This window comes from Abramis brama, assembly GCF_963993115.1.
Source record: "Abramis brama genome assembly, chromosome: 12".
Classification (NCBI taxonomy): domain Eukaryota; kingdom Metazoa; phylum Chordata; class Actinopteri; order Cypriniformes; family Leuciscidae; genus Abramis; species Abramis brama.
Genome location: NC_139974.1, coordinates 31,290,708 through 31,318,123, shown reverse-complemented (window position 1 = coordinate 31,318,123; position 27,416 = coordinate 31,290,708). Strand labels below are relative to the sequence as shown.

The following is a 27,416-nucleotide window of genomic DNA, read 5'->3' as shown; positions in this document are numbered from 1 at the left end:
ATGTGTATATACACACACATAAACATTTATATAATTATACAAATACATTATATTTCCAGTATATAGAATATATTAATAAAATTGCTTTTTCCAGCTTTTCAGCATTCTGTCACTTACATATTTAGTTGTGTAGAATCCCATATGTGCAAACTTTTGGAATTATATGATTCTAACAATGAATAAATTAACAAAAGTGATGTCATAAAATGCCAACAGCCCTATAATAAAGCATTTGGTTAAATCATACAAGAAAGAAGGCAAATAATTTCAGTCCTCTCAATATGAGAATAAGAAATCGAACATATACTGCTGAGCTAATCATGCTGTACTAAAGGTTCTTGGCAGGACAGCCTTAAATATCCAGCTAAGAAAATTTCCGCTCCTTCCATCTGTTCCTTACAAAACTGCAGTGTAGCAAAAAAGTCTTCCCAGTTGGCAAAAGCCACAATTTTATCCGGGTGGTACTAACGGACTAATTTTTTTTCTTACTCTACACATAACATGGAAAAAAAACAACAATCCATTAAGCAATACCTTTAGATTAACTCAGAAAAGTATATAAAGAAATTCAACAATTCTTCATTTTTACCAAATAACAGTATATATTTAAAAAAAAACAAAAGAGCAAACATCTGAAGCATATTAACCTGATATATTAGTTGGGCCCTCTGTAATATCTAACTACAATTCTATAACATTCTCTTTAATTAATTAACCCATTTCATGCTTTAGACCTCCTATAAAGTTATAATTTCTATTAGCATAAAAAAAAAGAACTTTAAAAAGAAAACGTACCTCAAAAACATCTCAAGTCAATTTCATAAACTTCTCAGTTAATACTGGCCCAGGGTCCCAATCTTTGGGCAACGTTTCCATCAGATCTGATGGTCAGCTCTTCTCATCTCTGTTTGATGGTCCGGTACCGCTCCGCAGTCAGACCTTCATCATCACTAGAACAGCTGTCTGGGACGGTAGCAGCTACCAAGACTCCCTGACGCAGCCAAGGAATTCCCCTCTGACGGATCTCCTCCCGTCCAGTCAGGGCAATGCAACTGGATGGAGGGTTGAAAAATGTTCATCATCAATAAAAAGGTTGATCAGACCACGTTGATCCCCCCTCCCGCCACAGCCCGTTTGCTGCAATAGGTCGAGCCGCTGTGGTTGGTCGCTCCGCCGTTCATGTACGACGTCTTCAGCTCCATCTGGCAGGCGGCGATGGCGGCATTCAGTTCCACTTGTGCTCGATGTACAACGTAAAACATCAGGCCTATGCTGATGAAGATCTGATGAGAGGAACAGAGAGAGTAAGTCACCGGGAGGATCTGCTGACTGAGCTGGACGACTGGTTGATACAAAGATCCAGATGATGTGACTTATTCAATGCGGTTGTAAATTTAAGCCAAATGTCCTTGGCTGATATACCAGAACAGTCGGTTTCAGTCAAGAATCCATTATTGGCATCTAACTTTACTACACACAAGAGCAAATGCAAAATGCCTACACATTTTTGGCTAAAGCTCTGCCAATGACCATATATAATTATGGTTTACTACAGGTTCCACAAGAATGATCCCTACAATCTAGACTAGACATAAATATTTCATTTGCTTTTGAGTTTATATATCAAATTGCAGAATCTGTAAAATGTTTAGCATTTGAAAAAAATATATTTATTAAATCTATTAAAATATTTAAAATATATCATTTTAGTCCAGGAGAAGACAGACAACAAGTATGTTCTACAACACAAAATAGCTTAAAGGATAATTCCGGTATTTAGCACTTTGAGTCTCTTTTCTGGTTTGTTTTAGATGAACTAGAGTGGTGGACACAGAAATTTTGACGATGGGTCCTGTCCCGACTTTTTGACTCGTTTAGAATCGCCTTTGACCGCTTCAGAGTGGCTGGCTACGGGCATGCACGAACATGTCCTTAAAACAACCCTTAACGTTCGTTTTCAAAACTGTGCAACTCACCAAGTGGTTAGTGGTGTTCGTTGATGATTAAAAACAAATATATTGGCGCAATGTATGATTGCAATCCGTGTTATTTGCTATAGTGGAACTATTTTTTCAGATACCTCACAACCGCGTATAAACTTCCGCTCGATATTTGAGTCTGAAGCATCTTTTCCGTTTACGGTAGCGCAGTAATATCAACGAGCAATGAGTCCTCCAACAGAAATCAATGGGATTTTACAAAATGCCAAATAAAACACGACAGAAACTGTATTTCGCTTCGCTACTTGTTTTGGAACATCAACGAACACCACAAACCACTCGGTGAGTTGCACAGTTTTGAAAACTAACGTTAAGGGTTGTTTTAAGGACATGTTCGTGCATGCCCGTAGCCAGCCACTCTGAAGCAGTCAAAGTCGATTCTAAACGAGTCAAAAAGTCGAGACAGGACCCATCGTCAAAATTTCTGTGTCCACCACTCTAGTTCATCTAAAACAAACCAGAAAAGAGACTCAAAGTGCTAAATACCGGAATTATCCTTTAAATGAAACTGAAAGTATGTGCACACACTTGAATAATCCTAATATTGTTACACTCTCAAGCATCAATGACTGTTTGTAGTCTTTTGTGATAGTTGTCCATTAGTTCCTCAACTTAAAATCTGAAACTAAACATCACTGCTCATACCAGTGAATTCTGAGATTTACAAAATGCAGAGCATGATGGGAAACTAAAGAACATGGGCAGCTTCGAGGAGGCAACATGTTACTGTGTGCTATGGATATTATTGCCTCTTTACATTAAATAAACAGGAAGAATGTCAGTGTCGCAACCTGCATTATAATTGCAATATAAATAAAAGTGACTGAAAAAACGCTAGTGATGCTCCTCATTTCCAAGTCGCTTTGAATAAACATGCCCGTCAAATAAATAAAATGTAAATAAAAATCTGCATCCAGTGTTGACAGTATTGTCTTTTGCCATGTCGTGCCACGCTACTCGCGTCCTGTGTAGACAAGGTGTAAGGCTGTAAGCTATTAAAATGGATAAAACGTGTTAAAATAATGTACAAAGATTATTCAGTTGATTTTTTGTCATGTGGAACAATTCGAAGCAGTGCAAAAAATTTACTTTTACTTTTAATACATATAAACTTTAATAATATGCTGAATATTCTGCAAGTAGTACATATGAGCCCAACTGTATATCCAGGGTCTTTGCTGATTTTATTTCAAACTGTTGTTTTTGAAGGCTTACCTGTAGACTGAACACAAAGTATCCACTGACGCTCTGTTCTGCGATCACATCCTCCATTGTGCGCAGGGTGGTGCCCAGATAGGAGTTAAGGAGTTGTGTTGGGAGGAGTCCCACTGAGGAAGCCACTAAATAATTTGGCAAGGACACATCTGTGATCTGTCAAAGAGAGCGACAACTATATTTGGTCATGGTGTTGGTCAAGATTAATCACAGCATTTTCACTTCCTGCAAGAATGTGTCATCAGCCTTGTTTAGCCCCGTTCTTCACATGTTAAAGGAACACGCCGACTTTTTGGGACTTTAGCTTATTCACCGTATCCCAGATAAGTCCATACATACCCTTTTCATCCCCGTGTGTGCCGTAACTCTGTCTGACGCACCCACCGCTAGCCTAGCTTAGCACAAAGACTGGAGGTAAACGGCTCCAGCTAGCATACTGCTCCCAATAAGTGACAAAATAACCTTTTCCTATTTACATGTTGTGATTTTGTATAGTCACAGCATGTACAAATAACAAGGTCACATGAGAGACAGACATCTTCTAACCGTATACATACTGGGAACTATATTCTCAGAAGGCGAAGCACTGCTACTTGGGCGGAGTGATTTGGAAAATGTTGGCGTTATATTGTCACTTATTGGGAGCAGTATGCTAGCTGGAGCCGTTTACCACCAGTCTTTGTGCTAAGCTATGCTAGCGGTGGGTGCGTCAGACAGAGTTACGGCACGCACGGAGATGGAAAGGGGATGTATGGACTTATCTAACTCTGGGGGACTCAAGTCCCAAAAAGTTGGCGTGTTCCTTTAACTGGACTTTTTCAGCAATCTCTAAAGCAATAAAAAAATTAACATTTTTCTGCTCTTAAGATCACTTAAAAAAAAAAAAAATCTATATTGTTTTCTATATAATCATGCATTGTAGGGATGCATGATGATATTGGCCCCCATATCGGTATCGGCCGATATATGTTCGTTTTTAATGTTATCGTTATCGGCCAAAAAGGAAAATTGGACCGCCATATTAAAGCCGATAAATAATGGATTATTTCCTTCAGCTGAGACACTTCAGATGTGCAGTTTGCCATGATGGTTTTGAATTGCTTGAAATATGATTGGAATCAATTCAAAAAAGGGAAATATGGTTAAGTGCAACATGCACAGCACAAGTCTGTCATATAGGCTACATAAAATTATAATGAGAACATTTTCATTGTGTGCTAAGGACAGGGCTTTTAATGGTGAGACATTTGTTTGTGTAATCAGGCTTTCAATAATTATAAAAAAAATTGGATTTAGATTTATCGGCCAATATATCGGTTATCAGCTTTCAAATATAAAGAATTCTCGGTATCTGCCAAAACTTTCATATCGGTACATCCCTGATATGTTAATATGCTAGCAATTGTTCATTCAATTTTAAACTCTTTTTAAACACTTAATAAACAGTGTAACACAGATTTTCACAGCAACACCAGTAGGACATTTTACTGGTTTTACTACATTGCTCTAATGCTTTGAAGAAAAAGCAAAAAACAAATATTTAAGCAGCACTTCTGCCCTGTTCCAAACCTGATAGTCTCTATGCAAACACACCCTACAATAAACACATTAGAGGTTAGCGTAATTGAATTGCATCACCTGCTGTGTGCGAGTTATTAAATAAGGCACAAACCTGTATCTCCAGTCCTAAACTATTAAACATGACATCAAACCCATGCATTTTTGTTCATAAATAGACTGCAGAAGATGCAGGCAGTGTTGGATTTGGGTTGCGTCAACCTATGAATATTCATGAACAAGGTAAAATGATGCATTCCTGTTCTTAGAAGTGACTTCATTATAAATGGCCATGAGGCAAAATTTTAAGTATGCACTATGCAGACGCATGCATTGTGTTGGGTTACCTACATAACACATCACATTCTGCTTCAGCAGAAAATGCAGGGCACATTGAAATATGTGTATAGGACGTGCTTAAAGTGTGTGCGAAACATAATTCCAGTGTGACCTGTTTGGTGCCGACATACATCATATCCTTGGGCTGTGATCCCTCTGTTACGTAAAAAAATAAAGGCGAAATAAAACCAATATTAGCCTAACACAATTAGAGTCACTGGCACTTATAGAGCCTGATGTTCACTTGCTTTCCAACTGGTGCAAATTGAATATCATCCTCACTGATTTTACAAAGGAGGACAATGGGTAGAGGCAGGCTACTGGAGCAAGAGCACTGACTCACGGTATCAGGTTCAATTCTAAGTAAAAGCAAACCCAGAACTGAACAGTGATTGAGATGAGTGCTTGATCATTACAATGTCCTTTAAAAAGAACAGAGACTCATGTTTGCTTCAAGAGAAATGACACTCTACTAGTGTAATGTAGGTTGGTTCTGACTCAAATGTAATGTCTAAATAGGGCTGTGTGATTATGACAAATCTTTTTCTTTTTTGTACAGGGCAATTGCGTGTATATAATATTTATGTATGCATCTAAAACAATGTTATATAAACAAGTTTTGGTAACACTTTACAATAAGGTTCATTAGTTAACTACATTAGTTAACATTAACTAATAATGAACTGCACTTATACAGCATTTGTTCATCTTTGTTAATGTTAATTTCAACATTTACTAATACTTTATTAAAATCTTGTTAACATTAGGTAATGCACTGTGAACTAACATGAACAAACAATGAACAGCTTTATTTTGATTAACTAACATTAACAAAGATTAACAAAAACAGTAGTAAATGTATTGCTCATTGTTAGTTAATACATTTACTAATGTTTAATAAAGGAACCTTATTGTAAAGTGTTACCCAAGTTTTTATAGTTAACATTTATGGGTTTTTTTATGGCGTAAACATTTTATGGTTTTAGTTTTAGTTAATAATAACCCTGCCCTTATCTAAAACAAGCTGAGAAGTGTGTTTATGAATTTATTGGGGGTTTATACATCTGTTAATCAAGTCTGTACATAAATGGTCAACTTTTTACGTGCGCTCTAAAAAAACGTTCTTATTTGGCTGTTCTTAACCAATAAAAATGGTTATTATAAAGAACTGATCGCTGAAAGGTTCTTTGGGGAAACAATAATGGTTCTTCTATAACCCCTCTTTTGAACCATTATTTTTATAGTCCAATTTTTTTCTGCCGATTGAACATGCTGAATAGGGGTTAGAATGTCTGAGAAGTGACGTGCTGTAATCTTGTGACTGTCTGTGTGGTGTGAATTGGCCTTAAAAGTGGAGCTGCATGAAATCAAACTTGTAATTATACACAGTAAGCAGACAGCACAATACTAGACTATTTTTATGCAACAAGAGCAGACGTAAATTGAATATCGTAACTGACAAAATTTACAATTCTTTAATCACAGCAGTTGTAACTAATTTAGATTATTTTCAATTAATTGTGCAGCCCTATACTTGTAAATAGAAAAAAACAGCTCTGTTTAACATTGTAGCTGCTTGCTAAAATGATGCAAACTCCAACTGTAAGCAAGTGTTCAATGTTCATTTCCAGCATTCAAGAAACGAAGATATTCAGTCAATCACTGTCAGACTTTCAAGCAGAAGTGGTGTAAATCAATCTTGTAAAGACATCTGCTCATAATCATAAAAAAATAAAATAAAATCAAAGGAGCAAAACATTGACCTATGAATCATCCAGTGAATAAATTATGCAAACATAAATAATAGTACAAATAATAGTCAAATATGTTACACAATGGCAGGCTGCTGGTCCACGTTCAAATCACAAACCAAACGTTCACAAACCAGTACATCTCAAATCTAATTTAATATGAGCAATTGTAATCTTTGTTTGTATTAAAATGAAACTTATGGTTAAACAGAATAAGATACAGCTCTTTGAAAAGTCCAAGCATGAGCATATTTTATGGGACTACACTAAATATGATTTAAATACTTTACATAAAACACGATTGTCATTAAAATCCCATTTAAGAGCCAATGTGTAATTTTATGTTTTGTAAATTATTTATTTAAATGTTGCTGACTGTATATTTTTGTGTCATTATGTATTTAACAAAAGGGTTAAAGAAACTGGGTAAGTAATAATTCAATTCTGAGTAAGGCTGAAAAAATGATGCTAGACACTGCAGAAGTTGTGCATCACTGTTCTTTACGGTCATTGTTAAAGGTTGCAGATTCTTTCTCATATGTCAGCTAATTAAAAGTGTATTATATTGGTAGTGCAGAGCGTCTAAAGGTAACATATTTCAACGTACACAGAGTCCTGTTTTTACCCTTGATCCCGCGTGAAGAGCAGCTATGTTTGATTTTAATCCGGCTCAGAGCAGGAGGTCTTAATTGTTTAATTCCGGCAAAGCTGGATAAAGCCACCTGGATGCTCCTTAAAGATTAACAGCCACCTCGATGCAATTATTCAGAGACCTCCATGTTGTATAAACATTTTTACTAATAAAAAAACCTCATAACAATAAAATGTACAAGTACTAATGTATACAACAGTTCTGTCCTCAATGAGTGACCGTCCTGAGACTGATATGAATATTATTTCACTCTGTTTCTTTTGGCTTGTCTGTGTTCATGGCATGTACAGACTTTGTGAGCACTGATGTTGGGAAAGTTGTATGTTTTGCTCCGGCCTGAAAGTCTGTGTTTTGCACTTTTTTTGCTTCATGGTCGCTCCATGCAGGTTTCTCTCACCAATGAAGAAATGCAAATCCCGGAATGGATTTCAAGCGGAATGATTACGGAATTATTTGAGAGGAGAGGGGAAATCTATCACTCTACTCATATGCTGATACAGACCAGCTTTTTAAAGAGATAGTTCACGCAAAAATGAAAATTCTGTCATTAATTACTCGCCCTCATGTCGTTCAAACCCGTAAGACTTTCTTTCATCTTCGGAACACAAATAAAGACATTTTTGATGAAATCTGAGAGCTTTCTGTCCCTTTATTGACAGCTATGCAACTGACATTTTGACGCTTCAAAAAGTTTACAAGGAGATTGTTAAACTAATCCATTTGTATTGAGTGGTTTAGTCCAAATTGTCTGAAGAGACACGATCGCTTTATATGATGAACAGATTGAACTCACATCCATCAACTCCCACATCAGTTGTGGTAAACAGAAGCTCATGCATGTTCTCTTGATGTGTGAGAACCAATGAGGTTCATTCTCGTGTTACGCAGCACGTTTGAGCTTCTGCAAGAACCAATGAGGTTTGTTATCGCACATCAAGCAGGTTCTGTTGAGCTTCTGTTTATGTTCGCTGATCAATGTTTATATGTGAATAAAAGTCTAAATTAAATCTGTCCATCATATAAAGTCTCTTTAGAAAATTTGGACTAAAACACTCAATGTTTCATAATTATAGATTTATGATCTCTTGCAATTTAGCATCCTCATGCACTCATGCAATACTGGGTTATTATCGTCAACTAAAACTTAAAACCATAAACAAATTTGTTACTTGGAACAAAATAAGCATGAACTGACATAAAATGAGAAACCTTAAGCATATTTTATTCCAGCTAGTTGCCAAGGCAACATCTAATTTTCGTTTAGTTTAACTTAAAATAAATAAAACAACTTTAATAATAATAATAATAATAATAATAATAAATAAATAAACTAGAAAGACATATTTAAAAAAAAAAAAAAACTTTCAAATTGAAGTGAACAAAATCGAATTAAAATATGAATAAATAGGCTACTACAACAACAGAATATCAATGATAATAAAATAAATAGCCTACAAAACTGGTGAGATATTGCTCAAATGAAAACATTTGTTAATGCCTTGTTAAAAATTAGCTTAATAACATTATTAGCAAGAATGTCAAAAACAGACTTACCGAGAAGACCGCGTTCTGGAGACCGAAAGGAATCGGAGTGAGTCTCGCTAAGGCCACAACTTTGAGTCCACTTCCCCCCTCCACCACCCGAATAACAGCACTCAGCTGTTCACTGCTCCCGATCTTACTCAGAACCCAGTTCGTCAGCATTCGCTTACACACCACATGAGCTATGAAAGTCCCGATCAAAACCCCAACCATCACCAGTCCCATCCCCAACACAAACCCATATAAATACCCCGCGGCCACGTTCAGCACGATATAACCCCAGCCGCAGGGGAAAGACACCGTGATCAAGCCGACAATGAACAGCAAGGCTCCCACAAAACTGTCCAAACTCTCCACCCACAGCAAGACATCCTTCAGGTACTGGCGCACGAGCGCTACCGATGAGAAGCACACGGCTGTCAGGATGCACGCCAACAGGGCACTTTTAAAGCAACAGGTGGTAATGCAACACGGATGCCTGAACTCGGGGGTGAAGGGCGCACCGGTCTCGGCCAGTCCCGCGGGCTCTGCCTCCGATTTCCCGCCGTTGGCTCTCTCGTCAAAGACGTTACAGATCAAGATGTCGATCTTGTCGCAGTCCAGTGAGTCAGGGGTCTTTTGCAGCCAGCGGCTGAGCTGAATGTGTCCTTTACCCGCGGCGTGCTTCAGGGCTTTCAGCACACCCTGCACTGACCCTGAGCTCCACATATTCATGCCTTCTTCATATGACTCCACTCGACTGATTGATTGGACGTCCAGTCCAAAATATTGACCCTTGGATTTACACGTTGCCAAATCCCGGGGATCCTCTGACAAAGGGATCCGCAATCAATTCCCTTGATAGTGAGGAATTGTCCCGAAAAGTCCAGTAGTGTATAATAATTTATCTGGGGAAAACTGATGTGGAGTTGTACCACTTCAAGGACTCAAGATGCAAATGTGTATGCTGTCGTTCACTTATGAACGCCATACTCTCCTTCCCAACATCAGAGGAATGAAATCCCTCCAGGCGTGTTCAGATCGCTGCTGTCATCGCGTCTGACGGATAAATCACACGCACGCGTCGCTCAACTTTCCCGACTCCAGGCACAGCTCACTGCAGTCTGCAGTAACGTTACTCCCAACCAGGCTCCGGTCCAAAGTCCCGCCGCTCACCCAGCTCAACATGTCACATCTCTTGGCCCGAATAACACCGATTATAAAAGTCGCGGATAGACGGTCGTTGCGTTTGCCGGACGAGTTGTTTTATTACTTGTGTTGTGCGAGCTCTTGCTCACCTCAGCAACGGATGTTTACGCCGAGCGTTATTCATGCCACTGTTTGTTTCCCAGTATTCTGTGCGAGGTCGTCACGTGATATTATCTGCCCGTCACTGTAAGTATCGCGATAACAAACAGCTCTCTGATTGCCCTGAAAATCAGTGGTGTACATTAACTAATGGGAATATATAGGTCAGATGATCGCTAAATCCAATATACATAAATTTACTAGTCTAGTAAAAGCACCGCTTTTGGGTGTTGACGAGTAAAACACACATTGGACAGTTTCTATTCTGTTATGTCTCTGTTTTTCTGATCAGAACTATTTTGTTGTATAATATTATTGCTCTTAGAGCCCGGGAAAAATGTTTGTTTTTCCCATTTCCCTTCCCAGCTGTGTGGAAGCCTATTTCTGTCTCATAAAAAAAAAAAAAATATATATATATATATATATATATATATATATATATATATATATATTGAAATACATGAAAAGTCAAAATTATTACATGCTAAGTCATTAGATATAAAAATCTAAATTATGACATACTTATAATTTAAGTATAAAGTTATAATTTTGAGATAAAAAGTATAAAAATGGCCTTCTATGTTTTTATTTTTTATCTATAAAATTCGACTTTTCATAATGAAAATAAAAATTTAAATAATCTCAACTAATTTGATGACATCTAATTTCGACATATCTAATTTCGACTTCATCATTTATACTTTTTATCTCAAATTGATGACTTTGTATGTCATATTATTATGCGGTGGAGTAAGTTAAGTCCAAACTGACTTAACACACAAATTTCATTCAAACTTTAATTTGCAGATAATTTGATCATATCATAAATTGAGTTCAAACACAGGTTCAGTTCAATTAATTTAGTCCAAAACCGTCTTAACGTATAGACTCAAACATTATTTTGCAGATAATTACAGCATTTGTTTTGGTATGTTGGCATAATTAGTTTCTAGCTTTTATAAAGTTTGAGAATCTCCCGTTGACATTCACTGATAGAATATTCAGCCTTCACAAAGCCGCAGTACGTGTTGATTCTCGTGCACAACCGATTCTCATGACAACAGCAAAGCTCTGATAAGCATTACATTTGCATAATCAAAGTCAAAGCTTTTTAAATTTCAATTCCGCCTACCACTACTTTTCCTTCAGCTAATACAAATGTAGTGTGGTTTGTAAATCCACTGAAGCACAATACAATAATAGTTTGACAAATCTGACTTTGGTAAGGTGGTAAAATGTAATAATTGCCCCTAAAATAGCTAGTTAAAGGCCTCCAGTCTTATCATTGCAGATCAGTGATATTTGACACACTTTACCTTTAGAACAGACCCTGCCCTTCTTGGAATTCTGTCACACAAGACTTTAGCTTTGTATATTTCACAATTATGACGATGAGCGCCTGGATCTCTGCCAAATGAAGGTGGTGCCACTTTTGTATGGACCATGACAGTACAAAGACGAATAGATTTTGTGAGTGGAAGGTTATGAAGGCATTGGACTTTACACTGATCATCAGACCTATCTTCCATGTCATCATGGATCCTTTGTGATTTTAGACATCGAAGGCAACATTTGCCTTTGTCCGTAAGTAAACGGATAAATGTTGTAAACTGACTCATCCGGCCACACTACATTCATGCACACTCTGCTCAAGGGTAATGAATTGTTCCCTTTACAACAGATCATGGATGCAATGGCCTTGGTCAAGGGGTTTCTTAATGGCAGCTTTGTTATAAACCACATTGTCCTTTAATGTGGCTGCATGGGTCACTGAGTTTATTTAATTCTGTATAGTTTTTTTTTTGTGGGTGTGTTTTTGTGTGATTTAGCAGCTGTCCCATTAGTGAGCTTAAACTAGTTATTGCTACCAAACTAATGTTATTTAACATTTATTGAATTTTTAATGCACTTAAAAATAAAGGATATTTATTGGCATTTTCCCTGAAGAACTTCTAACATCCATGGATCCTTTCCACTGAATAGAAGGTTCTTTATAGTGGAAACGATTTTTAAAATGTTCTTCACACTATGAAAAAAATGGTTTACCCAAAAATGTAAAAAGTGAGCAGTGAGCGTTTTTCACGATAAAATGTGATAATTTAAGTTGAGAAAACTTAATTTCTTTAGGTGTTACCAATTGAAGTAATTTTTTTAAGTTGATCCAACTGTTCACTTTTTACAGTGTAAAAAAAAAGGAGTATTTTTTTAAGAGTATTATAAGTGATCATCTCTGATGCAATTGAAAACTGAAATGTTGCTATTAAAAAAGAAAAGAAAAGCCATGTCAGCTAAAAGCTTGCGACATGTCCAGTGTCTCAAGAATCGGTTTATTTTTATCTAATTATTAAACTTCTTTTAACATGATATTTCTGATTTGGGCATGTTTTACCACAAGATGTCGCTGCTGTTTCACCTTCAATTCACTAAAACTCACTAGATGTGTGTGCCTCATAGCAAGGAGTTGCCATCTGTTATCTTGGCTAAAAGTGAATTTTACAAAGTTTGAACTGTTATATTCTCACAGAAATCGTTTTTACATGATTTTTAGATGGGAAGATATGGAGAACTTCTCAAATGATTAAAACTGAATAGTGTGCACGGTGTGAACGTTATCCTTAAAGGGATAGTTCACCCAGAAATTAAAATTCTGTCTTTAATTACTTGCCCTCATGTTGTTCCAGACCCGTAAGACTTTCATTCATCTTCGGAACACAAATTAAGATCTTTTTGATGAAATCTGAGAGCTTTCTATCCCTCCATTGACAGCAACGCAACTACTACTTTGATGCTTCAAAAAGCTCATAAAGAGATTGTAAAACTAATCCATGAATTGAGCGGTTTGGTCCAAATTTTCTGAAGAGACTCGATGATCAACAGATTGAATTTAGGCTTTTATTCACATATAAATATTGATCAGCGAACATAAACAGAAGCTCAACAGAACCTGCTTGACGCATGAGAACAAACCTCATTGGTTCTTGCGGAAGCTCAAACATGCTGCGTAACACGAGAATGAACCTCATTGGTTCTCACACGTCAAACATGCTTGAGCTTCCGTTTATCATAACTGATGTGGGAGTTGAAGAATGTTTATGTGAATAAAAGCCTAAATTCAGTCTGTTCATCAGCAATCATGTCTTTTCTGAAATTTTTTTGACTAAACCGCTCAATTCATATGAATTAGTTTTATGATCTCTTTATGAACTTTTTGAAGAATCAAAGTAATTGCCTAGCTGTCAATGGAGGGACAGAAAGCTCTCAGATTTCATCAAAATTTGTGTTAATTTGTGTTCTGAAGATGAACGAAATACTTATGGGTTTGGAACGACTTGAGGGCGAGTAACTAATGACAGAATTCTCATTTTGAGGTGGACTCTTTAACGCTAAAATGTATTTGAAATTACTGTGCAATGATCACTTAAATGAATAGTTCACAAATATAAAATTATAACATTATGTATGTAGGCTACTCATCCTCATGTTGTTCCAAACAGTTAGGCCTATTGAGTAATAACGTTTCTTACTTTTATTTTTATTTTTTTGTGCTGAAATCTTCCAACACTATTCATTTCATTCCACAGAAAAGAACAAGGACATTTGTTCAGAATTTCTCTACTTGCATTCCTGAGTAAAGTAAGTCTTAAAGATTTGAAACGACATGAGGGGATAAATGATGACAAAATGTTAATTGTCTGTGTAAACTAAATGCCTTTAAATTTAATTCTCCTGTAACACTAATAACACGTATTAACTTGATCGCGTAGTTTTCCATTATATTATTTCTATTTGCATCATAACAAACATGAAAAAATGCATCGTAAAAATGCATGGTGAGAGAGTAATAAAATAGTTTATCCCCGCTGAGACAGGTAGAGAGTAGCGTGATAACACACCACAAAGCGAATGTCATTCATTGGTGCGTGTGTCACAGCATCAGGAGACCTGTGGCTCATCACTGGAGTACAGCGGGAGATTCCTTTCACGCGCATTACAGTACACACTGCGGAACGCGCGATTCTTCCCTCTGCGCGCGCACTTGTTTGGATTAATTAAGCGTTATTGTAGCTGAAAGTTAGATACATATTTATCACGAGGAGTCACTATGGATTGCTCTGAAGAGGTGCAGTCACTGTCAGATGAAGCCAGCACTCCCATCGAGTTAAAGAAAGGAATGTCAATATTTTTGGATGTGAGTATTTTTTAAAAAATATTGTCTGATTGTAATACGGAATAAATGTGCTGAACGATAAAATGAAAACGGAGACGTAAAATAACCTGTTGATGGATCCACAGTGCTAGGGGTTTGTGTTGAGTCCACTTGCAGATTGATTGACCTTTCATTTTAGCAGACTTAATTTACCTCAAGGTTCCCCAGTTTGTGTTTATCTGCTTAATATTAATTAATAACATAAATTAATCGATTGTTACATGGATAAGTTACATTTTCTTCAGTACTTGAGTGTTGAGTCTCGATTTCTGCTGCAACAATCATATGGTAGGGTCAGATTTTGGCGTAAACAACATGAAAGCATGGATCCATCCTGCCTGGTATCAACGGTTCAGGCTAGTGCTGGTGGTGTAATGGCATGGAGGATATTTTCTTGGCACACTTTTTACCACACCTTAGTACCTGAGCTGACCACTCATCCCTGTATGACCACAGTGTACCCATCTTCTGATGGCTACTCCCAGTAGGATAATGTGCCATGTCACAAAGCTCAAATCATCTTGGTTTCTTGAACATGAAAATGACTTCACTACACTCAAATGACCTCCACAGTCACCAGATCTCAATCCAATAGAGCACCTTTGGGATCCGGTGGAACGGGAGATTCACATCATGGATGCGAAGTTGACAAATCTGCAGCAACTGCGTGATGCGTTCATATCAATATATATAGGCTAGCAAGGTGCAATTCGAAACTGTTTTTGGATTTGAGTTAGTATAAACTGATTCTGAAGTGTCCAGGTCATGTGAGACTGTCATCCTTCATAGATATAGATATTCATAGGCTTATGTGATGCACTGTGCTCAGAGCACTCATTACTCATTGCATTTTTATATTTACAGTTTTATGCATATTGTTAATTTGCATATTGTTAATTAGTTTATTCACATTAACATTTAGTTATTAAATAGTATCTTTTCTGCTCTATAATGTAGATCTCCTTTAACCACAAAGACATGTAGTACAGTTTGAGTTGCTAATTAAATTGTAGTATGCTGTCTAAAGAGCTTCCCCAGGGACATGAGGTGTGTATTGTTAATTATCATTCTGGAATAAGGAAGCACCGGTCCCTGACAGATTGGTGGCATAGTTTTATCACTCCTCTAAGGAGAAAGCTAAATTCAGCATCGTCTTGGCATGCCTATAGCAGAGGACCATATTTAGAGTGTGAATATTCTTGCTGTGAATTGGGACTTTGTTTAACAGACTGCTACAGTGCGCCTGGGTGTTCAAATTCAACATAGCCATCATCACTTTTTCTTTCATCTCTGCTCTTTTTAGGACTCGACCTAAATAATTTACAGTGCTAGCGTCCCTTTATATGATCAACGCAGCATGATTTCTCCTGGCTATGATCTGATAATGCCCTGTTTACTTTCAGATACTGAGAAGAGCTGACAAAAATGGTAAGGCATTGCCCTTTCTTTCTTTTGTTGTTCACCTGCATAATAAACTGTTTGTTATAGACTATATTACCACATGCCTCCATATGTGTGAGTGGTTGTCCATTCCCAGCCTATGCTGTTGCTCTGTTGTCATGGAAACACTAGACTGTCCATACATTTCCTAATGATAGTCATTATTTTAGTAGAGCAATACCAAACAAATGGCACTGTGCTCCTCCCCTCCTATAGTTCAGAATTATACTTTTCTGAAGTTCAGTTTAGCATTGGAATTCAACTCAGTTACTTTTCTTTAGCATCACTGTAAAAAAATATTTGCTGGTTTAACTTAAGTAAGTACTCTGGTTGCCTTAAAATTGTGTGAAACACAAAGATAGACACTTTGGTGATCCAACTAATATTTTGTTCATTTAAAGATAACTGCATAATATTAAAATGTTCTTAAAAGAAAACATTATTGTAAGTTTATGTATGAGAATTGTAAGTTATGTCTCTGTAACAACACATACTTGGATTCTATCATGTCAGTCAATGTAATATTAATGCACAATACAGCCTAGGCGTATGTCAGTCACAAGGATTTTTGCTGATCTTTTTCCCTCTTCCTCATACTGTGTTCGGTTTGAGGTTCCTTTACTGCATTTTATATCATATTGTGTATATTAGTAGGTGTATAGCACACACCACATGTGCAGCAGTACATTTATTCTATTTTGAGTATAGCCTGCCATGACTCACCTGTCACTGTTTGTTTAAAAACCTCTGGGCGTCTGTACCAACTAACACGAGCCCTCAGTTCTGTCGCAAACATTATTTGTGCCGTCTGTGTGCATGTTTTTCCCCAAACACCTGCGATCTGATGTCCATGAGCTAAATTGTCATATTCTGAAGGATGATGAACTTTACTTTCTTTCTCATTTATAGATTCAACTCTGTCTTTATTAAACCTGAAATGCTTTTCTGAGTTATATTTTGTTTTTCAAGGCACATTTTTAACCACATTTTCCTCTCAAAAGATGATGGGAAGCTGTCCTTTGATGAGTTCAAGGCTTATTTCTCAGATGGTGTTCTGTCAGGAGATGAATTAAAGGAGCTTTTCCATACAATTGACACTCATAACACAGAGTAAGTATTGCTGTTGTCATTCACATACACCTGACAATAAATCTAATTGCTGTAACTGTTGTGTGGGTACTGCCACATGTCTCAGACAATCATATAGCAGGAATCTCATTGTTTTGACTATAAAAATACATGTGTGCTAGGACCGTGTTGTAGTTGAGACCAGCTCATTTGAGTCAGAGTCCAGGTGAAGACATGGTTTACCTGCTGTGTGTAAGTAACAACTTAGCCTAGTTATGATGTAAAGGGGCATTAAGTTACAACTTATGCATTACTAAATATGTTTGTGTCGCACCATTAAACTTAGTTTAATGTAACTCTACGTGTTAACTAAATGTTTAAAGATGCCTCTGACCAAGGAATAATGTTTGGAATAAAATTGAATTGCATCAATATAAGCTCTTGTTTTAAAAACTTCCATTCTTTAGACATGTATGATGTTGATACTTAGTCCCAAGTCGCCTTCGTCTCTGCTGGTTCAGCCCAGTCCCTAGTCGTCCTCGTCTCTGTAGTCCGGCTTCCAAGTTTCCTTGTCTCCACTTGTATTGTCCAGCTCCTCGGCTCCCCCTCCTCTGATTCCCCAGCGATATGGCTCTGCCTGGGACATCCCAGCCCCCAGCTCCACCTTGGTGCACGGATTCCCTGGCTCTGCCTCGGGTCTCCGAGCTCATTACTCCACCACGGCCCATCAGCATGTCGGCTCCACTAGGCTCCCTCGTCCCTTTGGTTCTGGCTTGGTCAGTCGCTCAGCCTTCACCAGTTCTGGGCCACCGTCTGTGCCTCGTCCCTCCACCCCTTTGGCTTTGGTCGAGCTGCTCCTTCCCTCCGGCTCCTCCTCAGTCCGCACTCGCACCGGCTTCGCCTCAGTCCTCTGGCACCTGGCTCCACCACGGTCACTCGTCACTGCGGCTCCGATTGGCCTCCTGGTCTTCCAGTGTCATGGGTCATCCTCCTCCTGGCTCCTATCTGGCTAGCTCTAAGTACTCTTACTCCACTAGTGTCCCCATGGTCCCTGTGGTCTTGTACCCCGCCGGCTCCCCCATGGTCTCTTCCAGTGCCAGCTCTCCCGCGGTCTCTTCTGTCGCTGGCCTCGCCACTTACTCCACCAAGACACCCACCCTCCCTTGCTTGTGTTGTTCCTCTCATTGGTTTCAGTTTTATTTTTAATAGACTTTCGTTTTCGTTTCTTAAGTTTTTCGATCTTCGTTTCATTTATTGTTATAGTTACTCAATGTTTGATTGATTACATCCACCTGCTCCTTGTTTAAATTATCAGTTTGGCTGTATATTGCCCTCAGTTTGTTCTGTTCTTTGTTCAATGTTGCTTGTGTTTAGTAGCACACATTTTTAGGTGTTTTTGGAGTTCTATGGATTATCACCTTCTTGTATTTTCATTTTGATTAGATTATTATAGTAAAGTGCTGCAAATAGATCCACTTTGCCTTGCCTCTCAGACGTTACATATTTGTGCTGTTTTTACATAGCTTCTGCTCATGAATTTGAAGGCTGCTATTGAATTATTGAAGGTAACTTTCATATTATGAAACTACTAGATACCCTATGCCTTAAGATCTAATGGTGCAACCAAATTAAGTAAATTAGTGACAAACTAGCTAGTAGTTTCTAAGTCTCTAGTGTGGACTTTACATTCCAGTTTAAGTATAAACTTAGTTTATACTAACTATGAATGGCTGGTGAATCCCTAACTTGAACTGGATCGAGTCTTGAGTCAAAACTGAGTCCATGACAAGCCCAAGACCACAAAAATATGGTCTTAGACTTGGACTGAAGAGTACTACAACACGAGCTAGAACCACACTTGTACGTATGAACAGAGCTGTTAAATACAAATAGGACTAGACTAGTCTCTGAATTCCAAGTTTTTAGGATCAATTTCAAGACTTGATTCCAGACTAATTGTATTGATTGGTAAGAAAAGGAATGTGTTCAAGTAAATTAATGATTCAAAGAAATTAACTGATTGCCTCCTACTGGCGTAATGAACGAATCAGTGAATGAATCGTATAATTAATGAACACACTCAGGATTAATGCCCTTCAACTGAGTCAGTTTACCTGAAAGAAACTGATTCGAAGCATTGAAGTCCACTTAATGCCCCTGAGTCAGCTCCCAGCTATTGTATACATATGAATAACCGCAAATATAGAGATTAGAACACTAAATGGCTCTTCAAGTATTTTTACAGTATTCTTGCCATTTTTCTTGCTGTGTGATTTTGTCACAAAAAACAGTCATGACTATGCATTAGCAAACCGACAAGAGTCATAGACCTCCAAGCATATAGACTTCCGCCCAGCAGCAACTCTGTCCTGATGATGTCATTACAGCGTCTGCTGTGAGTAACATTCACTGAGGGCAAGGGTGTCTTTCAAACACGACGGACTCTTGTCAGACTGATTCTTATCGTGCTTCTGGCTTGTTAGACACAGCCACGTCAATGGTCCCTGACTCCCTGTTGATGTGTGTGTTTGTCTGAGAGAGATAAAGCAGTTTGGTTTCCTCCTCATAGTCAGATTATCTTGAATGAAAATGAAAGGGTTTTAACTTGTGGAGAAATAATGCATGACATGCCAAAGGAAAAAATGGCAAAAAAAATTTTTTTTTTTTTTTTTTGTGAGAGGAGAAATAATAAATCTATATTTAAAGGAATAGTTCACCCCAAAATAAAAATTGTATATGTAGCCCAATATTTAGAGATATGTCTACACTGAAAAAAATGATTAGATGAAATTAATAAAAAAATTGATCGTAAGTGGTTGCATTCACTTGATTTTATCTACATTTAAACAAATGCATTAAGTTGAACTAAAATTGATTAAGTTCAACTTAATGCATTTGTTTAAATGTAGATAAAATCAATTGAATGCAACCACTTACGATATAAAAATTGATTAATTTCAACGAATCATTTTTTTCAATGTATGAAGTGATTAATATAGTGCAACTATAGCAAGTCTGTGTAGCATATGTTATAAGGAGCAGATAATTATCTTACATTCACCTCCTTGCGGAATGATTCCATGTCACTTAAAGTCATCTTGGTTTCCATAGCAGCAGCTCTCCTGGCTGGTACATGCTCCCTTTGTAGTAGGTGTTTGATGAGAATGTGCTTCTGATTTTATTTTCTATTCATTGTGTGGCCGGGGCAGATTTGGTTTGATGTAATATTTCAAAGGAAAAATCACTTTCCTGTGCCAACATTATGGTTGGCTCTTCCCCTTAGCACAATTGTTTTTGGCCAAGCATGAATTATTCATTATGAAAGATAGTGATCAGAAGTGTAAAGTATAAACCTAATTATTTTTTCTCAGGAAAGTGACAATTAAATGAAATCGTGTAAGATTAGGGGTCCTGCATTTATTCTCTCATGGATATGGATTATCGCAATTCATTGGTCATATTCAGAGGAACCTGGAAGGAGAATTCCTTAAACATTTTCTCAGCAGAATTCATTATTCGTTATTATCCAGTATTAAAGTCTAATCTTTAGATGTGAAAAGAGCTCAGGGTTTTATGTAAATGTCAAAAGGTAGAAACTAAATTATAGGGATTTTATCCCATTTTAAAGATAATTTCAATCCCTGTAGCTCATAATGCTTTTTACTCTAATGTCTTGGGGGAGAGAAGAATGAGATGAAATATGAAAATTATTGACAGTGTACAGCTGGTGGTAGTCTTTGTATGTTTATCGATGACTTTACCTCCCGCTATGAGGTTTAGCTCAGTCAGTTAACAGTTCAGCTTTGATGCCAAGCCCTCTGTGTTTTATCCAAGTCTAGCAATAGTTATTTTTTCCTCTAGAGCCATCCTCTAGTATCCTCTAGAGCCATTTTAAGAATTTTGATTGTTAAATAAGGGGTCTCCTGGAAAAAAGGTTGGGGAACCATGCACTTCTCTAGACTGCAGAAACCCAAAGAATCCAGTCATTGCTTCTACAACTGCCAAATGCTGAAAATCTTTCAGCCTCTGTGCTGGAAAAATGATTAAAAGTGCTAATCACTGTCACTGTGTGAAGCTAATAGAAATTGCTTTTAAATTTGGCATGATAAAAATGCTGTTTGATGTTTAGTGCGAAAGTAAAATAAAACACAAATTTTACCTTTCAACCAATTTGCATGTTCCCATTTATCACTACATTTTGGCTACCTATAATTTAGATTCATATAAACATAGTGATTTTTTTGTTTGTTTTTTGCTTTTTACAAAAAATTTAAATACTTATCTAAAAATATTATATAAATATTTTAGATGTTCACTGTTTAGTGTGAATGACCCTTATACATTACTGGCTTCAAAGTCTGAAAATCCCAGTAGGGAAGTTTATTCTATGCATTGGGACACATTACATTCTGACTTTTTATATTCTCAGCCTGTAAGATGATGACTTTACCTCACGGCATTGAGCCTCTAATCAGAGCAGGGTTGACACATGGAGTTGTCAGTGTTTGCCTGGTGGCTGTTATGTAGTGTTAGAGTCTAGTTGTCTTAAGATGACCCCCTCTCATTAGGCAAACATCGCACTCCCAAAGGACCTGCCTTTGAGCAAGATGCTGTCTGCATCTTAAAAATCAGCACAGAACATTAGATCACATTTAACTTTTATGTCTTTTAACTGGAAATTAAATTAACATGTCTGTGTATGGTCTGCTTACAGGAATGTGGACACGGATGAGCTGTGTGGTAAGAGTTAACACTTTTATTGACATTATTACTGGGAGGTTTTATGTTCACAGCTATGATGAAATTATACTTGAGCCACCATTTGGGGATCTTAAGACAAGTTCAAAAATGGCAGTTCACTGAGGAACCCACAAGATCCTGCAAGAACTCTAAAGACTGTCAACAGTTCTTCCAGTAACCCTGTTATAAAGGAAATTTGAGACACTCACAAATACTGAAGTTAACGATAGGATATTTGAGGCACATTTATAGACTGGCAATCCAGAGGGTTCTGTCTCAGGTATCTTTAATTTTTTATATTTTCTATTAAAACTATGTTTGGCTTGTAAAGTAATATACTTTTTTATATAAACATGTCTAATATCACTTGTATATAATCATTTATATATGAAAAGTTTGGGGTCAGTAAGATAAAAAAGAAAAGAAAAATAAATTAGTACTTTTATTCTGCAATGCATTAAATTGTAATGTTACAAAAGATTTCAATTTCAAGTGGATGCTGATTTTTTTGTTTTACACTTCTATTCTTCAAACAATCCTGAAAAAAAAGCTCAACATTGATGACAATAAGATTTATGAGTACCAAATCAACATATTAGAATGATTTCTGAAGAATCATGTGACTGAAGACTGGAGTAATGATGCTGAAAATTCAGCTTTGCCATCACATGAATACATTTTAATAAAAATATTCAAATAGAATACAGCTATTTTAAATTTTATTATTTCACAATATTTCAGTTTTTATTGTATTTTTCATCGAATGAATGCAGCCATGGTGACATATTGTAACGTTTAGTGGTAATCCAATTCAAGTTGCTTGACGCAGGTAATATGACTTGGAAAAACGAAAACCAAAGTAAACACAAAAAACAGACACATGAACGAAATAACAATGAAACTCAACATTAATCTGACATTAAGAGTAGTTTTTCAAAAACATAGTACCCAAAACTTTTGAAAGGTATATAATAATATTAGGTATATAATAATAATAATATAATAATATAAGGTGTATAATAATATTTTAAAATTAAGTGAAGGGAAGAAAGTAACTAATGAAGTAAAGTATTACAATGTGTAAACATTAGGTTTATATGTACATTTTGCATGGGGTATATGCAATGTATACACAAATATTACAGTAGATCTCAAATGCTAATTTGCTTTGAACAGTAAAAATATATTCTAGAGAAATTCAAAAAAAAAAAAAAAATCTATGCTAATGCATAAATGTAAAACAAAATAACAAAATATGACATTATTTTAATCGATGTTCTAGAATTTGTGGATGTTTTTGCTGATGCTTTTATGAAAACATTGTCATATGTATTTGAAATAGGTTTTCTTTTCTCTTAGAATACTTCTCTCAGCATCTTGGGGAATATGAAAATGTCCTTGCTGCCTTGGAAGACCTGAACGTATCCATACTGAAAGCCATGGACAAAACCAAGAAGGTGGGTTGCCTTCTTACCTCCTTTGCATGTATTCAACTAATGGACATGATCTCAATTACATAGTTGACTGAAACTACTTCTATGAGAAAAGAAGGAAAATTGTTTTCTTGTCTAATGTTCGTCTCATCTTCCTCTGATTGAAAATGGTGTTGGTTAAGTGTACTTGAACTTAGGCTTTGTGTATTTATGTGGGTATCCTGGAGGCTTTCAGCGTCTTATCATAATCACTCACAGCATGTTCCCTGGCCCCTAATGCAGCCGTTAGATGTGTAATTTTCATAATAAAGCTGTGGGAACTTTTAGAGTTGATGAAGATGGATCTGCACTAGCTCAGACTCACATTTGTCTGACACAAACAACCATGCTGCTCACAGCCTCTCTGTCCTCAACATGATTATGATGGTGTTTGATCTCAATAAGATAACGTGCTTTATTAATTTTTCATTATTAATTTCTGGGTTTTGGTATAGAAGATGTACCAGCTAAATTGAGTCTTATTTGTCAAGATAATATATAATAAATCTAACCAAAACTCTGACTTAAATCTCAAAATCAAACAATTATGTGGCTGTTCTTTGAGGAAATTACAAAATACGGTGTAGATCTTGTTCTTCACTAAGGGGTACAAAGAAGTTTGAAATAGCTGAACAATAGTATACTGTTTTTAAACAATCAAACATTTTTGCATTTATTTGAGACAAAAATTAGGATGAATCATGTATAAATATTGTTAACTAAAACTTAACTATTTATAAAAAAAAACGTACACTTATTTTATTTCAGTTGTTGCCATGCAAGACAACATTTCTTATTTTCGTTTATTAAAATATTAAGTACTAAAATAAATAAAAACGTAATACAAACTATATAGACAACAATAAATTATAAGACAACAAAACACTAAAAACTCATATTAAAATTAAACCCTTCCAGTAATTTTAGCTGTACAAAAACAGTCCGTTATGTATTTCTTATCATATTATTTTAATTTATTATCTTTATCATTAACACGCTGGTTTGTAGTGCAATAGAATAGAATAGAATACTTTTATTGTCATTGAACAACCGTGCAACAAACTTTTGTGTACTTTGTTATTAGGGATGTCCCGATCAGGTTTTTTTGCCCTCGAGTCCGAGTCCGAGTCATTTGATTTTAAGTATCTGCCGATACCGAGTCCCGATCCGATACTTCTATAATGCAAAAAAAAAAAAAAGAATAAAGAAGAGCGAAAAAAACAGATCCAGGATGTTCCTTATTTTTTATTTAATTCACCTTATTTTAACATTCAACAACTCTGTTAACAAACAGAGCACTTCTGTGAGGTAGCTTGAACAATCAAGTAATAAATAAATTCTTCACTTTTGGACTTTAGTGCAACAGTAAATATTTTAAAAAGTCTAATATATAAACAAATAGCACCTCAACTTAAAATATCCGGTAGGCATGTAAACAAATAAAAAATAAAAGTGCCACAGTGTTTGCAAAGCCAGTAATGTGCTTTTAGGAACTGCGCTCCTAACTCTTACGCCGGTTTCACACTGCACTGTTAGCAGAGCGTGCAGCGCGTATTTTTTTCGCCGCCCATGTTAACAGATTAAACCAGGCTTTAGAGCATTCACACCGCGCGCAGAGGTGGCGCGGCAGTGCGTAGCAGAGCAGAAGTGCCGTGATCGTTTCGGCGCCGAGTCTATTTTTGCTGCGCCGCTTTTGCTGAATTAAAGTGACAATACATTGATCATGGCCAAAATACACCGCAGTTTTATCCAAAAAGTTCATTGATGATATCTATTGTGTTTTAAACAGTCAATCAAATGACCAACAGCAATTTAAAAAGAAAACAAATGTCCAAAAACAAACTTGTTGCCATAACAATAAAAACAAAGATGAACCAAAAGTTATATAAATTAAATTATTAATAAAATATGCTTCTTGACAAGTCTTTTCTCTTAAATGTATTTGAAAACGAAAAAAAGCAATGCCAACTTATCCATTATAGACACTGTCTGTACACAACCCGCGGTTCAGCCGCGCGTGACAAACGCTGCCAGTATGAAAGCAAAACGCGCGTGTCCTGCTCCTGCTCACCATACGCACTGCTCCTGCGCTGCTTACACTCTAATAACGCGTGCAGTGTGAAACCGCCGTAACTCTGTGTCACCGCATAATAGAGGTGTTAAAAAATAATGAGAATATAAATACATATATATCCGAGTCCTGATCGGGAGGTAACGTCCGATTCCGATCGAGTCTGAAAACACGCGATCGGGCCCGATTTCCGATCACGTGATCGGATCGGGACATCCCTATTTGTTATTCTAGTTATTTACCCATAGCGGCTAATGAATCTGAAGTCTTGTATATTGATAGGAAATAGCTTACTTCCATATCCACAGATAGGATGGAAACAAAGTGACACATTTTTATCACACTACATTGCTACAGTTTTGTTATAAGAAAAACTACACTATTTTGCTACTAAATACTCTCACATACTGAGAAATGTAGTTAGTAATGTCGATAGTTTTGGGTTGTAACTTTCCAACACTGGCCTCAAATTCCATCAAATGTTCATATGCAAAGATTTAATAAAGTTTTTGTATATTTAAGCTAGGATTTATGTACAATAATTACTTAATACTTTATTGTCACAGTCATTAACTTCAATACATTACTATTTGAGCTTGGTTATTGCACCACAGTAATTATTACCTTCAAAACAGTTTAGACTTAGCTGAACTCCATATTTTACAACACTGCATCTCTCATGTGACATGCATGATGGTCCAAACTCACAAATGTATTAATTGAGTTATTGGCTGCTGTCTTACTCGTATAGATGTCCAATATTGGTGGTGGTTATCAGCACTGGCATTCTGGTCTGAACAGTCTGAGCATCTGATATTAGTAATCAGCACAGTCCAGTCACACTGACCGTTAGAAGAACGCACAGGTATGAGATGCGTGCTTCAGTTCCCGCTGAGCCATTTAACGGACACTTTCTGCTGCCTCGCACAGATAATGAATTATCCAAGCACTGACTCCAGGCCCAGCAGACATGGCACTTAATGCACGTGAGCGTCTCAGAAATTGAGTCGTCGGCATGAAGGGCAGTGCTGTGTCATTTCATTACGCCTCTTTGATTAGCGAGGCAGACAGAGGAAGTGAAACACGATTAATGAGTTCAATGGGACTTTTTTTGTGAAAGACTACTGAAATTTGCTTCCATGTTTTATCGTAAATCTTTAAACCACCAGCAATGATCAAAAGATCAGTAAAAACAAATCTGCTGAAGATGATCAGAGAGAGGTAAAAACATGACTGATTGTTTTATCACTGCATGGTTTTAATGGTTTAGGTACATTGACAGGTGCTGCTTTGTGCAGCCAGAATTTCATTTCAATTTGGTGCTGTTTTGCAATGTTCAGAGAGCATGAGGAATAACACGCTTCTCATTTAGAGGCAAAAGCCGAATTCACAGTATTAAAACTCTGAGAAACAAAAAGTGAGAGAAGATCATTTGAATGTCTCCGTTTGCAGTGCTTAAAATATTTAAACACTTGAACAAAACTTGAACGAAAATGCATTTCTAAGCATTAAAGGGTTAGTTCACCCAAAAATGAAAATTCTGTCAGTAATTACTCACCCTCATGTTGTTCCAACCCCGTAAGACCTTCGTTCATCTTCGGAACACAAATTAAGATATTTTTTTAAAGCGACGAGAATACTTTTTGTGCGCAAAACCCCCCCCAAAATAACGACTTTATTCCACTATTCATTTCCTTCTCTCTTGGCCTCAAGTTATTTCACATAGTGTTTTAGCGCAGCGCGTCTGTGTTGCACGTCACACGCATCACACACATGACCAGCGTCGGCCAATAGTGAGCCTACGTGTGACGTACAACACAGAAGCGCTACGCTAAAACACTACGTGAACTAACTCGAGGCCCAGAGAGAAGAAAATGAATAGTGTAATAAAGTCGTTATTTTTGGGGGGTTTTGCGCACAAAAAGTATTCTCGTCGCTTTATAAACTTAAGATTGAGCCACTGTAGTCACTTGGACTATATTAACGATGTCTTTAATACATTTTCTGGGCCAGCAAGTTATAATGTCTTAGAAGCTTATGGAGGTGTGATCCAGCTCTCAGATTTAATCAAAAAT

At 36.8% G+C, this 27,416-nt stretch overlaps 2 protein-coding genes across 2 annotated transcripts in view; one reads left to right on the top strand and one right to left on the bottom strand.

Moving 5' to 3' along the window:
• Positions 1-487: 487 nt before the first annotated feature.
• On the bottom strand, positions 488-10,403 carry tmem64 (transmembrane protein 64). The gene is made up of 3 exons (XM_084132108.1): positions 9,069-10,403; positions 3,216-3,371; positions 488-1,283 (listed from the first exon to the last, which is right to left on the bottom strand). The coding sequence occupies exons 1-3, from the start codon at positions 9,768-9,770 to the stop codon at positions 1,098-1,100; spliced, it is 1,044 nt and encodes a 347-aa protein (XP_083988234.1). The 5' UTR covers positions 9,771-10,403; the 3' UTR covers positions 488-1,097.
• A 3,852-nt stretch (positions 10,404-14,255) lies between these two features.
• necab1 (N-terminal EF-hand calcium binding protein 1) overlaps positions 14,256-27,416 on the top strand; it is a 33,997-nt gene continuing 20,836 nt past the window's right edge. Inside the window, exons 1-5 of the mRNA XM_084130077.1 lie at positions 14,256-14,532; positions 15,954-15,978; positions 16,992-17,100; positions 21,773-21,798; positions 23,158-23,255. Of these exons, the coding sequence (XP_083986203.1) occupies positions 14,446-14,532; positions 15,954-15,978; positions 16,992-17,100; positions 21,773-21,798; positions 23,158-23,255 (345 nt within the window). The 5' untranslated portion in view covers positions 14,256-14,445. The remainder of the gene's footprint in view (positions 14,533-15,953; positions 15,979-16,991; positions 17,101-21,772; positions 21,799-23,157; positions 23,256-27,416) is intronic.

What these genes read in the sequence shown, in the direction of transcription:
- tmem64 (XM_084132108.1), bottom strand. Translation starts at nt 9,770, where the DNA reads ATGAATATGTGGAGCTCAGGGTCAGTGCAGGGTGTGCTGAAAGCCCTG. An exon ending in TCCAGAACGCGGTCTTCTCG is followed by an intron (nt 3,372 to 9,068) that starts GTAAGTCTGTTT and finishes TCTCTTTGACAG; the next exon opens with ATCACAGATGTGTCCTTGCC. An exon ending in ACTTTGTGTTCAGTCTACAG is followed by an intron (nt 1,284 to 3,215) that starts GTAAGCCTTCAA and finishes TCCTCTCATCAG; the next exon opens with ATCTTCATCAGCATAGGCCT.